Source organism: Podarcis pityusensis (assembly GCF_964106645.2).
Source record: "Podarcis pityusensis genome assembly, chromosome: 16".
Taxonomy (NCBI): domain Eukaryota; kingdom Metazoa; phylum Chordata; class Lepidosauria; order Squamata; family Lacertidae; genus Podarcis; species Podarcis pityusensis.
The window spans coordinates 892115-907107 of NC_138041.1; the positions used below are offsets into that span (position 1 = coordinate 892115).

Below are 14993 nucleotides of genomic sequence, written 5' to 3' on the forward strand. Positions count from 1 at the left end.
GGAGAGATCATCAGGGGGTTTGGGCTGGGTGTTCATCAGTAAGCAGATGATACCCAGCTCTACCTCTCTTTCAAATCAGAACCAGTGGAGGCGGTGAAGGTCCTGTGTGAGTGCCTGGAGGCGGTGGGAGGATGGTTGGCGGCTAACAGATTGAGGTTGAATCCTGACAAGACGTTCCACAAGGGTGTTCCACAGCTCAGGTGCCACCACCAAGAAGGCGCTGTGCCTGGTTCCCTGTAACCTCACTTCTTGCAGGGAGGGAACTGCCAGAAGGCCCTCGGATCGGGACCGCAGTGTCCAGGCTGGACGATGGGGGTGGAGACGCTCCTTCAGGTATACTAGACCTTTGAGGCCGTTTAGGGCTTTCAAGGTCAGCACCAACACTTTGAATTGTGCTCTGAAAGTTAGGGGTGATGTGGGTTGTAGTTCAACAACATCTGGGGACCCACTGGTTGAGAAAGGCTGCAAGTTAGGACTCTTCATAACAGCCCATTACACCCACTTTGAGGCCCCCCCACCCGTGAGGGACCCCACTCCCACCTCCCATATCCTGCAGTCTGAACCTCAGTTGCCCAACGTGCATTTCCGGCCCCCACCCTCTCACTGCAGTCCCATTGCACCCACAACTGAGACATCTTGTGATTTGGTTGGAGGGAGAACAGGGGGAAGATTTGGGGTGTATTGAGCAGGAGAATTTGGAAGTAGTAGGAGGGAAAATAAGAATATTTGATAGGAGGAAAAGGAAAAGGGAAGTAGATAAAATATCAACATTTACGGGGTCCATCTGGGTATGGGAGAAGTGGAGAAGGGAGCTTTTTCCTGACCTCTCTCCCCTTCCCAAAATGATAAAATGGCCCCGTTAAGGGAGCTCACCCCAAAGGAGGTAGGGGATAAATTAAAGGAGATCTCAATTGAGGAGATGGAGAATAGTTGGGGAATGGAAGGCACAATGGAACAGGAAAGTGGTATTTGGAATAAAATTAATTGGTTACAGAAAGGACAAATTTACTCTCTGCTAAAGGAAGAAGTTAAAAAATGTAGTAAAAGAATGATTACACCCTTCGAAAAATTAGTGAAAGGATATAGGACAGATAGGGCCAAAATAGTTTCAAAATTGTATAAGGTGTTATTAAACAAGGGGAAATCACCAAACGCCCCCCACCCTTATTGTCAGGGATATTCCCTCCCCTCAAGCAATGACCACCGAAAGACCCCCCCCAACAGGGGTCCCTCCCTGGCACTCCACCCCCACCAGAACAACCCCTATAGAGCCCCCTCTCTCTTAGGGCCTTATATTGCTTGCCCCCCCCACTTCACACTTGCATCCAAAGGCAGCGGGGGGGGGGTCTGTTTCTGTCCATTCAGCCCTTCCAGATTCCTCCGCTCCATTTTTGGTGAAAGGAAAAAAATCCGCACAGACAGGAGGTCAAATAATATTTTACTTTCCCCCCCACTTTTCTTAAAAAACAAAAAAACAAAAACCACAAACCTTTACCATCGGAAGGAAGAAAATAAAATTGGCTTTTAGCGGATTGAACAGCAAACAGTCTGGCATCTTATTTTTTTTTAAACATATATATATATCTATATATATATCTATATATAATCTATGCCTCATCCACCTGTTTCAGCAAGCGGGGGGAGGGGGTTTGCGAGGGACTTGCAGCTGGAGCCAGGGAGGCCCCCCCAGGAATCTGCACGGCCCGGCCAGGCTGGTTGGGGGTCGGGGTTGGGGGGTGGCAAGCCTGAGAACCAAGAGGGGTCGCCTGCCCTCTGCTCCAGCCCAAACGCCGCCTGCCCTGTGGCAAAGCCAGAGCGGCCGCAGGAGGAAAGGGCGACTGGGGAGGGGGGCAGATTGTCGTAGCACCAGCAGGCGCCCCCTCCCCAAATAAAACAGCAGGAGGACCCTATCTGCAAGGCAGGTGCCCCCACATCCCAGCCCTCGCCCACCTCTCGCGAAGTGAGTGCCAGAGCGGAAGACAGCGGTGCTTGTGGGGTGAAGGGCAGCCATTCTGCCCCGAGAGGGTTTGGGGTGGGGGGCACGGGGGGGGGGGCGGCCGTTGCCTGCCTGATCCCTTTGGGCTGCTGCTCGATCTGTCACTGTCATGCCCTGAGAGTTGCAGTGGTCTTTGCTGCCCCCCACCACCCCAGTCTGGGCTACGGGGGTCGTGGGTCTTTCCAATCTTCTAGATATCCATCAGGGTATGGAGGCATATCTTTTTAAAAAAACCAACAACTTCCTCATATATTTACAATAACTCAATGCATATACATACATATTTATATCAAATAAGGTCTGGAAGCAGCTGGGAAATCTCTCCAGTGGGGACGGGGTCTTCCTCACCGTGGAGAGAAAAACAAAAATAAACAAAATGGAAAAAAAGTGCAATTATACAGAATATATTTCCAGCTTTCATGTACATTGGAAAAGCCAGTCTGTGGGGTGCATATGCAGGGGTGCATATGTACGCGATTGATTCAGCGGTTGTGGGGGGAGCAAATGGAAGCTACCTCCTACCCAAAATGGAAGAGACATGCAGGCAGAGAGAGAGAGAGAGAGAAGCGGGTGCTCTCTCCACCTTAAGCCCCCCCCCCAAAAAAAAACCACACTCTCCGGGAGCCTGGCTGTCCCTCCTGGGAAGCCCCACAGATATTCTTGTTTTCCAGGGTTCAGATTAATCCAGCATGTGCATCCCAGGGATTCCAGTTTTCCTTCTGCTCCATCGCAGGTCTTGCCGCTTCTCACGCTGGCCGCTACAGGACCCCCGCCCCCTCCTCAGTTCAACCCAGAGACCCCCAAAGTGGGCAGGGAAGAGGAGGGGGCGACGATCTGCCCGCGAGCGAGTCCGCCTGCTGCCTGCCTTCAGTCCGTCCAGTTGCAAAATGCCCCTTCCTAAAGGGTCACCTCCTGGGGGCTGTCTTCAGAAAGGGAGATCTGGCCTGGAAGGGAGAGAGAAGGGGGGACACACTTTAATAATAATAATAATAATAATAATAATAATAATAATAATTTATTATTTGTACCCTGCCCATCTGGCTGGGCTTCCCCAGCCACTCTGGGCGGCTTCCAACGAAGATTAAAAATACATCAAAATGTCACACATTAAAAACTTCCCTGAACAGGGCTGCCTTCAGATGTCTTCTAAATGTCAGGTACAGTGGTACCTGGGGTTAAGAACTTAATTCGTTCTGGAGGTCCGTTCTTAACCTGAAACTGTTCTTAACCTGAGGTACCACTTTAGCAAATAGGGCCTTCCGCTGCCGCCGCGCGATTTCTGTTCTCACCCTGAAGCAAAGTTCTTAACCCAAGGTACTACTTCTGGGTTAACGGAGTCTGTAACCTGAAGTGTTTGTAACCCGAGGTACCACTGTAGTTGTTTTTCTCTTTGACATATGGTGGGAGGGCGTTCCACAGGGCGGGCGCCACCACCGAGAAGGCCCTCTGCCTGCTTCCCTGTAACTTGGCTTCTCTCAGGGAGGGAACTGCCAGAAGGCCCTCAGATCTGGACCTCAGTGTCCACGCTGAATGATGGGGGTGGAGACACTCCTTCAGGTCTACTGGGCCTTTGAGGCCGTTTAGGGCTTTCAAGGTCAGCACCAACACTCTGAAGAGCAGCCAAGCACAGCAGGAGTATTTCCCCCTCAGGCGGAAAGGGGTTGGGGAGCCCCCAATCTCCTGCAGGTGGAGAGAGGTGTCCGCAGCAAAAGAGGAGGGGGCAAACAGGGGGCTTCTTACCCAACGCAGCTGCTGCCTCCGCCGGAGATTGTGGGGAGGGCAGAAGGTCCTCATCGCTGGCTCTGGAGACTCTGCGGCTGCCCGGCAGCGGTTGGCTCAGATCCGGCGGCACGCAGCCCACCGGCGTGGAGCTGTCTGTGGTAGAGCCGCCACTCAAGGATTGCAGCAGCTCCTGGTGGGCCTTCTCAACATCCTACAAGACCCCAAACAGAGAGAGGGGAAGGTGTAGCGTTCCCAAAACAAGGAAGGATTGGACTCTGATTAATAGAATACACACAAGGCTTGACCAGCAAGACTCTGGGAGGAGTGTGTATGATAATTCTTTGGCCCAGGTGAGTTTTATTCACAAAAGAACTTTTTACACAGTGTTCATAAGAACCAATCAATTTCCTCTGAGCATTTCAAAAACCCCACGTGGGACAAGGTTAAAGTTAAAACTACAAAGAAACTATTTCCTACTTGAGCATGCATAGTAGTCCAGAGTAAATGAAATAGGAATATAAGGAGGAATGCATTCAGCAAAACCCCAGAGGTCATAAACAGGAGAGACAGGATGGCAGTATTTACCATCTCCTTGTGAACTCTCTTCCTGGCCCTTCAGATCTATCTAAAGATTAAACTACATCAAAGTGACCTACTATCTTCATGTACTGAGGATGCCTGAGGAAGCAACCGGCCTGTGTTTCAGAATGCTGATACGTGCCTGTCAGGTGTAGAGAAAGCAAATGGCATAGATGGAGAGGCTTGTGGGATTTGACCAGAAATTATTGTCCATGAATCAAACCCAGTCAACTCAATGCTTTCATCGCTGACACAATGGCTTGATGCATATTTTATAATTCCTCATAGTAATCCCATCTGACCACTACAGAAGGGGCCATTAGGGATGCCTGAGAAGAAGGGCCACTGGGCTTATTCGATTACGTGTTCCACATCTTTCCCCCCATTAGGTCCTCAGTTGGGGCGGGGGGGGGCTCTTTTTCAGTCCAAGGGCGACATGACTGGCAAGGCTGGAGACCACCCTCTGTGCCTGCTTTGATTCTCTCCCCATCCCAAGACACACAGTATTCATTCCCCCAGCCCATTTCAACCCATTGCCCTGCCTCTCACAACAGAGGCCACATGCAGGTGGCTGAAAGCTTTCCTGCTGGTGACAGAGGACCAAGGGTTTCCTTCTTGCCCCCCAAGCCGCCCCCCACCCCTCACCTTTAGCCTGGTGAGCTTCAGTGAGAGCTGCTCTATCGTCTGGAAGATGACGTCCACATCCCGGACCACTTGGCTGGAGGGAGAGAGATCTGGGGCGGCTGGCGGGCCTTCCAAGTGGCCAAGCCAGCCTGCTGCCGGGCTCTCCTTGGCACGATGCCACCTGTGGGGCGGCCTGGCAGCAGGAGGGGAGCTCTTTGGTGGGCTGGAAGGACGGGCAGGCTCCATGGGGCTGGGGCTCCTGGCGTCCGGCTGGCATTCCTCAGGACCCGCCGGCAAGCTCACGTAGAAGTAGTTCCCTGGGGGAAGGAGACGGAGGGGAGCGTTAGTCGGAGGGAGACGTGGAGGCGAAGAGCAGACAGGGGAAGGGAAGAAAAGAGGGGGGGGGTGCCCACACTGGGGAAGAGCCACCATGGAGGACAGGCAGAGAACACCTGCTTTGCATGCAGAAGGTTCCAGGTTCAATCCCTGGTAGTGCAGGTGAAACTTGAAAAATTAGAATATTGTGGAAAAGTTCCTTTATTTCACCAATTCAACTTCAAAGGTGAAACTAATATATGAGACAGACTCATGACATGCAAAGTGAGATACGTCAAGCCCTGATTTGTTATCATTGCGATGATCAGCTTATGAAAACCCCAAATTAACAATCTCAGAAAATTAGAATATTCAAGGAAATCAGCAAAACAAGGATTGCAAATTGAGCAAGATTGGACCTCTGAGAAGTAGAAGCATATCTCGCTTTGCATGTCATGAGTCGATCTCATATATTAGTTTCACCTTTTAAGTTGAATTACTGAAATAAACGAACTTTTCCACGATATTCTAATTTTTCAAGTTTCACCTGTAACTCCGAGTAAGTCCGGGAAAGATTCCCTGCCTGAACCCCTGGAGAAACACGCGGTTCATGTGATCCGATAGCCTGACTCAGTGTAAGGCAGCTTCCTATTTAAATCACCCCCTCTGGATCGAAATCTTACATTTGTTTTAGAGAAGGGGCTGCCACAATCTGAGTCGGAAGGGGACCTGCTTGGAGTGCAGAAGGTCCCTGGCCAACATCTCCAGGAAGAGTTGCAGGCCGTCTCAGTTCTGAAACCCTGGGGAGCCGCTGCTGCCAGCCAGTGTAGGCAACACTGAGGTAGATGGACCCCACAGGTGTGCCTTGGCCAAGAATCGCTTCCCTCCCCACCCCATCCCACGGAGAGAAGCAAAGGCCAGCGGGAAGAAGGTTGAAGGACCTTCCACACACACCAGCCCAGCCACAGGGCCTGTGTCAGAGGGTGGGAGGGCAGTTTGCACTTGCAGAAATGGGGCTGGTGAGGGGAGGACAGAGGGTGGAATTGGGCTGGGGGGCTTAGTGCAATCAGCCTTTGGAAGGATGTAAAAGAAGTGGGAAATGGCTGCGACGTTCTGCTGCTTTTGGCGCACGCAAAGTTGTGACACGCAAATACCAAAGGAACGAAGGTGTCAGTTCAATACTGGTAGTACAAGGAAAGGGGATCCTGTCAGGCAGGGATTCGTGGGGGGAGTTTGGAGTGTTGTTGGCAAGTGAGGATTGGCTGGCGGTATGAATGTTGAGTGATGGGTGCCAGTTGGGAGTATACCTGAAGGAGCGTCTCCATCCCCTTCACTCTGCCCGGACACTGAGGTCCAGATCCAAGGGCCTTCTGGCAGTTCCCTCACTGCGAGAAGTGAGGTTACAGGGAACCAGGCAGAGGGCCTTCTCGGTGGTGGCGCCCGCCCTGTGGAATCCCACCAGATGTCAAAGAGAAAAATAACTACCAGACTTTTAGAAGACATCTGAAGGCAGCCCTGTTCAGGGAAGTTTTTAATGTGTGACATTTTGATGTATTTTTAATTTCTGTTGGAAGCCGCCTAGAATGGCTGGGCAAACCCAAGCAGATGGGTGGGGTACAAATAAATTATTATTATTATTATTATTATTATTATTATTATTATTACAGTTGCAGCCGGGTGTTCAGCGAGAGAGAGAGAGAGAGAGAGAGAGAGAGAGCGCGCGCGCACTTGTCTGGCCAGACTGCGGTCCCACGGGGGGGGTGAGCAGGGCCTTCCTGCACATTGTGGCCACCCCTAAGACACACGCACTGCCCCCAGGACACCCCTTCCATCTCCCCAAGCCCTTCCCGTCACCAGGCAGGGGTAGAAAGGATTTCTTTACCATCCGCATGAGCCGCGCCACCAGCCTGGCTGCCGTCTGTCAAAGGCAAAGCACCATTAGTTCCCTCCACCTCTGCTGTGCAAGGAGACACCGGGGGGGGGGGGGGAGAGGGGGGGAGGGAGGAGAGAAGCGTGATCAAAACCTTGAATCACAGGAAGTGCCCATCACCCAACAGAGAACACCCAGGAGGAAGTGCCCAGATGGGAGGGCAGGGGAATGAGAGAAGCCTAGGAGTCAAGCGCATGCAGGTTACAGCTAAGAGAGGTCTGAGCAAGAGCCAGCTGCACCCAGGAAGGAGAGGAGAAAGGCGGCCACGATCCGCAGGCCCCACGATCCTGGCCCCATCACCCTCTTGCGGCGTCTTCCGGCACGCTTGCAGGTTCCAGAGCAGGGAGGTTGGTTAGTCTGCAGCCTCTGAGGCTCCTGGCAGATGGATTTCCCCTCGTCTTCACTCATAAAATGCCCAGGAGCTCGCTGGCTGTCTGAGATGGCACAAGCCGCCTCCATCCTCCAGGCAATCCTAACGGGCCAGGAGCTGGCGCAAGGGACATCCTGGCAGCTCCGTGCCATCCTTGGCCCTGTTCTTCACAGTCACAAATATTCACCCAGGACCTCGTTGCAGGAATTTATGTATAGGTTGGGGGGGGGGTTGCCCCTCCAGCAAATATCCTGCACATGCAGCCCACTACCAGAATCAGCACAATCCCTTTTGTGATTTGTCCCCACAAAACGCTTCATGACAGTTTCTTCCTATCTATTCAAAGGGCCTCTGCTGCACAATACCAAATGTAAGAATTCCCTGATCAATGTATCTCTGTACTGGCTCACTGGGAAAACTTCAGAAATTCATCTAGAGATGTGAGCTCAGCTCCTCAGCAGCCCCTCCGCCTGAGTGATAATCCCTGGCATCCTGATACCTGAGGGCCAGACAGGTAGCCATTCCAGAAATAACAAACCCAGATGAAGACAAAAGGGTGTGATTAACGGGGATGGGAAACAGGGAAATGTAAATATCTCTTTTGTTCCACTTGATGGGTGTTTGGTGGAGGGCAAGGAGAACCATGGGGCAGGGTCCAGGATGCTCAGATTACGGCCACCAGACCTCCCCTTTCATGATGTAACCGTGATGTCGGTTGGGGGGGGTGCAACATGGGGATGAGCAGCTAATAAAAGTTTGGGGGCTCTTTTGTTCAGGGCTTCCATCTTGTTCCACCTGGTGGCAGGTGGGAGTCCTGTCGCGACCGTCTTCAATAAAGACCAAGCCTCCTGGCTGCTGTTTTGCTCTGGGATTCCTGGCTGGTGTCCTTGTTTTTCGTCCAAGGGAGCCCTCAGATTTCTCCGTTAACAACCTGCATCAGCTCTACCCCTGGCAGGGGAAACTCAGGGAGGACACCCCCCACCCCTCCCGCCAACCTCTTTGCCAGACACACACACACCCCGGGGCAGGAGTCACAGACGTACCTTTCCGCACCACTTTGTAGCTGCTGCCGCTGCCCTGTCGTTCACCTTCTGCAGCAGCCCCTTGGCCGGAGGAGGGGTCTGTTGTCCTCTCGTCTCCATGAGGCTCTGTCCCTTCCCCTTCCTCGGTGCTCTGGGAGCCTCCGGCCTCCGGCCCAGCACTGCCCCCCTCTGGATCCGCTGCTGAAGATTCGGGCAGCTCCACGGCTCCGCTGCTCTCCACAGACGGCTCCTCCTGGCTGCCTGAGTCCTGACTGGCCAGCGCAGAGTCCCAAGGCTGGCCGGCTCCGACCACCGAAGGGGTGGGGGTCAGGTCCTCCTCGGGGTCAGCGTCCCGGCAGGGGAGGAAGCTGCGCAGGAGGAGATGCCTCAGGGTCTCGACTGCAAGGGGAAAGAGAAGGGAGGGAGGCTCGTCGTTTAAATCCCACAGGTGGGCTGAAGCTGGCCTCTCCTTGGACCAGGGAGGGGGCCTTCGTCTTCCGCCACCATGTTCAAGGACCCTTTCTTTCTTTCTTTCTTTCTTTCTTTCTTTCTTTCTTTCTTTCTTTCTTTCTTTTTTTAATAATTTTTATTGCATGATTTTATGTTACACAAAAAAAATTACAACCATACTACCACAAAATATAATTGAGAAATAAAAATTACATACATCAATATTTTGTTTATTTGTTATTTACCATCTTATTTCCTCCCAAACATTCCATACAACACACACACAATAATAATAATAATAATAATAATAATGAAAATAAATATGTTCCCCCTTTTATCTTACAAAATCTTTTCTTCAATTCTGACAACTGAATGTACACAAAACAAAAAACCTTTCTGTATAAATTTTCCAATACATTCAGAAAACATAATAAATCCTTAACTGTTATCCACCTCCTTTTACTTCCTTTGTCACTTGAATGCTAGCACAGAGTCAAAACTATTATTGTATTTTTGAACGTATCTTCTATAACCATCCCATTTTCCCGCAAATTTTTGCTTTGAGTTTCCTCTGCATTCAAGGACCCTTTCAGGGCTGAGGGAAAGCAGGATGGCCCAGGAGAGGGACAGTCGCAATGATACTCAAGGGGAGGGTTGGCATAAAAACTAGGACCTCCCCAAAAAAGTTATTGAGCTTTTTTATTTACAAAAACTTGTCTAAGATCCAAGATGAAGCGCCGCCTTTCACAAATCCCCACCACCCCGGACATCAATTCCACCTTTGAAATCCAGGTACATCCAAGAAAATCCAGGTGTATGGCACGGGATGAAATCAGGCCAAAGGCTGCCCACCCTGAGCCTCTCCCCCCCCCCCCCAGTGCAAAGACAAGACACATAAAGGTAGAGAAGAAATCTGGCTCTCACCGTCCTGCAAGGCTGACTCTGCCAGGAACCCGGGAAAGGCAGCCTCCGGAAGCGGCTGCGACTGTTCATCAGGCCCCTCCAGGGTCTCCTCAGGAGGAAGCTCCATCTCCCCAGTGGGGAACGGCGACAAAACAGGACATAGGCCTTCCTCATCCTGCTCCTTTTCCTCGCCGCCTCCAGCCTCTGGCTCTTCCGCCAGTGCAAGGGGTCTCTCCTCAGCCAGGGTGTCCGTTGGGGTATCGTCTGCATAATAAAAAAATTAAGGTCTTATATATATAATAAATGTTCACAAATGTACCAATCAAGCACAAACATAGATATGGGGACCACATGTCTGGAGCAGCTCAGGAAGACCGCCCTGAAACCATGTTGACTCCCAAACGGACCAAATGTTTTCTCTGCAAGGAGGGAGGGCAGGAATTGGGTAATCACCATTTCAAAGGAACGGGCAGACTACCAGGAAAGGGAATCAGATAAGGCATTATCAGATAGCCTGCCAGACAGGAGATAAACAACGAACTCAGATTTTTGCTGTAGACCGCCCTTTCTGTGATGTAGATATGATGTATCTGGGGGTGGTCTTGAGCTCCAGGGCGGGCAATTTAAAATGTCTATATAAGGGCGGACACACCTTTGTTCTGGGTTCCTCCTCCTTTCCTGCGTGTGAGGGGAGCACCCTGTGGCGACATCTTTAATAAAGATCAGGCTTACTAGCTGCTTTGCTTCTCAATATTCTCTGGTTGGCCTCTGTTATTTTCTCCTACCAACAGGGAACCCACGTAAGGACTCTATACGGGCTCTTGGATACCCCATAAGGGAATAAGGGCAGATTTTGTTTACAACATCTGCTGGGGGGAAGAGCGGGGCGAAATGGGAGAGAGAAAGGAAGCTTTGGAGCCCTGAAACAGTGCCCCCCCATCCATGCCCCAAAGACAAAGAAGCCCGTTTGTGTGTGAGAAGGAGGTTCTGGCAACCAACAGAAAATATCCCCCCCAAATATCTTCAATAGGGAGCAGCAGGATACTCCCAGAATGCCTTGCAACCCTGCTGGACCTCGGCTGCTGAGGCTGAGACTGCCCCCCATCACCACCTCCATCCCAGGGCAACCGCCAGCCACTCACCTGAAATGTCCTCTTCCTGGGTGGACGCAGAGGTGCTTGGGGCCAGGTTGGGGGAGATGTCAGCATCCTGGAGTACTAGGCTGAAGAGGAAGGACAAAGATAATAATAATAATAATAATAATAATATATTTATATCCCGCCCTCCCCAGCCAAAGCTGGGCTCAGAGTGGCTAACAACAATAAAAATAGCAGAGTTTACATAAAATCACAATCAATTAATTAAAATACATTCTAAAATCAATTCAGAATCAAATTAATGGCAACCATTGGGCCAGAGTTCTGTGAGGATTGCCAAAGGAGGGGGTCAGACTGTGCCCTGGCCAAAGGCCTGGTGGAACAGCTCCATCTTGCAGGAAAGATGTCAAGTCCCGCAGGGCCCTAGTCTCTTGGGACAGAGCGTTCCACCAGATCGGGGCCACGGCCGAAAAAGCCCTGGCTCTGGTTGAGGCCAGCCTAACCTCTCTGTGGCCTGGGACCTCCAAGATGTCCATAAATGCAGCAACGGGGGGTGGGGGAGGAATAGCCCATCTGCAGGACCCCCATTTTAATATCCCAAAAGTTTGCCCAGGAAAGCTGGAGTGAGAAAACAGCTCTTGACACCCTACTGGCTGTAATTCCTAGGGCAGCTATGTTTATTTGAGGTGGGGAAGAAGAAGATGTGGAGGTTAAGAGGTACGGTTGAGGGGCATGTTTTGCTCATTTAATAAAGTTCCTGCAAAGCAGGATTCACAGACTTTTTTTAAGAAAAAAAAAGGACACACTAAGTTCATCTAACCTCAGCCTCCCTTTGCAGTTCCCTGCAAAAGGTCTCCTGCCTTGAGGAGCTGGGGGTGGGGGTCCCCCCTTACCTGGAAGGAGCTGCCGGGTGCAGGGGGAGCTCCTGGGAATGCCGCTTGGCAGGCAGGGGGGCGTTGCGGGTGGCGCTCTTCACCGCCTCTTCCAATAGTTCCATCCACCTGCCAAGGTAAGGGGGGGAGAGGGGAGAAAAAGAAAGACTCTCTAAAAGCCCCCAAAGAGAACAGAGTGCCTTTGATTTGCCATCCTGAAAGGCAGGGAGACCCCACATTTATTTCATCAGCATCTTTTAATACAGAACAAACATTTACTAGAGGGTGGGACATTTACAGAAAGTATCTTAAAAGAGCATGTAAAAATGTGAATTCTCTGGCTGGCTTAGAATGACCCCTCTGTGAACATAGAAAACCTTATTAAAGCAAACATTTGGGGAAAGTTTGGAGTGATAATGAAAAGTGCGCTACTCAAAAGAAACCTGGGACTCTCGATGGGGTGACTGGAAGTCATTAATAGAAGTTGTATTGTAAGAAGTTAATTTAATTTTTTGTCATTTGTATTATCCTTTGGTTTTTTTCTTTGTTCACTGTTTTTTCTTTTCTATAATCAAGCAATATATATTGTCATATACATATATATATATATATATATATATATATATATATATATATATTTCTTCAGAATCTTTGCCCAGGGGATTCCAATGCTACTCTAAGATAACAGACAGACATGCATGTTTTAACTGAAACTACTTTTAACCGCTTTTAACTGTGGTCGTTTTGAGGAAGGGGTGTTTTGTTACCGTCGAGGGGAATCTAGTTTTGTTACATTATTTACCAAAGCTCAATTAAAACTTCTTGGGGTTGGGGGGGTGGAGACAGTGTGTTAACTGTTCTGGAACGCTTTGGTTTGTTTTTAAATTGTCTGTTTGCCACACTGGGCTCCTTGACTCTTCCTGACTCATCCGGCTGCCCAGAGGCCAGTTAGCCTTTTAATCTCCCTGCTCCTTCCCACCCAAAGGAGACGGGGGCGCGTGGGAGAACAACAGATAAAAATATTACGTGTTCTTTTCTGAAGAGCTCGAAGCTACCAGTTCGTAGATCTGGGGTCCCAATTCAGAAGTGCAGATGATGAAGAGCGCTCGCTTATCTGTAGGGAGGAGAGAGACAAGCTGGAGGAAAAGTCGACCCACCAGGGCGCCATGGCCTGCCTAGCTTCCCACCTCCGCATGAGGGCACGTGGTTTTACGGCCTCCCTTCCTACCTGTTGCCACGGAGCGGATGAGGACCGCGTTCAGTTTGAGGACGGGGCTGAATGTTTGTTTTGTGTCTGAGGAGCCCAGCGCCATCTTGCTGTGACACTTGAGAACCAACTTCTCGTCCTGTTTTTGCAAAAGTACCAGGAGGTCTTCAAGGAGCAAGACGTGCAGGTCTAAGAGAGAGAGGGAGGATTTACCGCCCTTTATCAAAAGATCCCAGGGTGGTGTACAAGATTAAAGTTAAAGGAACCCCTCTTAGGTCCAGTCGTGGCCAACTCTGGGGTTGCGGTGCTCATCTCGCTTCCGGGTCATGTGGCCAGCATGACAAAGCTGCTTCTGGGGAACCAGAGCAGCGCACGGAAACGCCGTTTACCTTCCCGCCGGAGCGGTACCTATTTATCTACTTGCACTGCATGCACTGATAGGTTGGCAGGAGCAGAGACCGAACAACGGGAGCTCACCCTGTCATGGGGATTCGAACCGCCAACCTTCTGATCGGCAAGTCCTAGGCTCTGTGGATTAACCCACAGCGCCCCCCACGTACCTTAACATTAAGTACAACATTAAGAACACGTTTTTCAGAGCATAATAATAAATACATAATAAAAAGCGTAAAATAGATAGCATATTAATAAAATAATCATAATAAAAGTCCCCCCACAAACAGCCCACAGATTATATAATGGCCAAAGGCCTGGGTAAAGAGGCGCCTAAAGACATGCAGTGATGGCACCAGGCGAGTCTCTCTGGGGAGAGCACTGTGCAGGCAGGGAGCCGCCACAAAAAGGCCTGTTTTGTTGATCTGCTCATAAGTGGGTGGGCGAGAGTACCACTTTGCCTATTGTTTTGAGTATTGCTAATCCTGTTCATTGCTGTTTACAGGGCTTTTGTTTTTCCACAAGTTCTACATGATATGAAATTTTAACGTATTATATGATCCACTGCTTCCCTATCTATCTACAATTCTACTAGCATCTCTCGGTACAGTGGTACCCCGCAAGACGAACGCCTCGCGAGACGAAAAACTCGCAAAACGAAAGGTTTTTTCGTTTTCGAGTTGCCTCGCAAGACGAATTTCCCTATGGGCTTGCTTCGCAAAACGAAGCTTGCCCCGGGGACAGCGGGTCTTCTCTTTTGAAGCAAGGGGCGGCGGGGAGAAGCGATCTTCTCCCCGCAGCCCCAGGTCCGGGGACAGCGGGAAGCGCTTCCCGCTGCCCCCGGACCTCTTTTGAAGCAAGGGGCTGCGGGGAGATCGCTTCTCCCGGTACTCCGAAGCGGGGCGGGGGGGTGGGAACACCTTCCCCCACCGCCCGGCTTCGGAACGGTGCTCCGAAGCGGGGCGGGGGGGTGGGAACACCTTCCCCCACCGCCCGGCTTCGGAACGGTGCTCCGAAGCGGGGCGGGGGGGTGGGAACACCTTCCCCCACCGCCCGGCTTCGGAACGGTGCTCCGAAGCGGGGCGGCGGGGTGGGAACACGTTCCCCCACCGCCCGGCTTCGGAACGGTGCTCCGAAGCGGGGCGGGGGGGTGGGAACACCTTCCCCCACCGCCCCGCTTCGGAACGGTGCTCCAAAGCGGGGCGGGGGGGTGGGAACACCTTCCCCCACCGCCCCGCTTTGGAACGGTGCTCCGAAGCGGGGCGGGGGGGTGGGAACACCTTCTGAAGGCTGGCGGGGGGCAAAAGTCTTTGTCCCCCCTGCCTGCCTTCCCAGGGGCTTTTAAATCGCCCCGGATAGCGGAGAAGTCCTCCGCTGTCCGGGGCAATTTTAAAATGCCGCCCGCCAGCATTTTAAGATCGCCCGGACAGCGGAGAAGTCCTCCGCTGTCCTGGGGTTTTTTAAAATGCTGGGGGTGGGAAGAAAAGCCCTTGTCTCCCCCCCCCCCCCCAGC

The 14993-nt window shown here is 51.4% G+C and overlaps 1 protein-coding gene and 1 long non-coding RNA gene across 6 annotated transcripts in view; one reads left to right on the forward strand and one right to left on the reverse strand.

The window, feature by feature from the left end:
* LOC308465851 overlaps positions 1-14993 on the forward strand; it is a 204064-nt gene that overhangs the window by 72229 nt on the left and 116842 nt on the right. The gene's annotated exons all lie outside the window — the stretch shown is intronic.
* Positions 1422-14993, reverse strand: part of ARHGEF11 (Rho guanine nucleotide exchange factor 11) — a 69683-nt gene continuing 56111 nt past the window's right edge. For 3 of the 5 annotated variants that reach the window (XM_080985975.1, XM_080985978.1, XM_080985977.1), the window contains 10 exons: positions 13109-13276; positions 12907-12994; positions 11902-12009; positions 11054-11133; positions 9933-10175; positions 8580-8957; positions 7119-7193; positions 4943-5238; positions 3737-3929; positions 1422-2940 (listed from right to left, as the gene is read on the reverse strand). In XM_080985975.1, coding sequence (XP_080842101.1) covers positions 2894-2940; positions 3737-3929; positions 4943-5238; positions 7119-7193; positions 8580-8957; positions 9933-10175; positions 11054-11133; positions 11902-12009; positions 12907-12994; positions 13109-13276 — 1676 coding nt within the window. In that variant the 3' untranslated portion in view covers positions 1422-2893. The remainder of the gene's footprint in view (positions 2941-3736; positions 3930-4942; positions 5239-7118; positions 7194-8579; positions 8958-9932; positions 10176-11053; positions 11134-11901; positions 12010-12906; positions 12995-13108; positions 13277-14993) is intronic. The other 2 variants (XM_080985976.1, XM_080985979.1) reach the window with 2 other exon arrangements.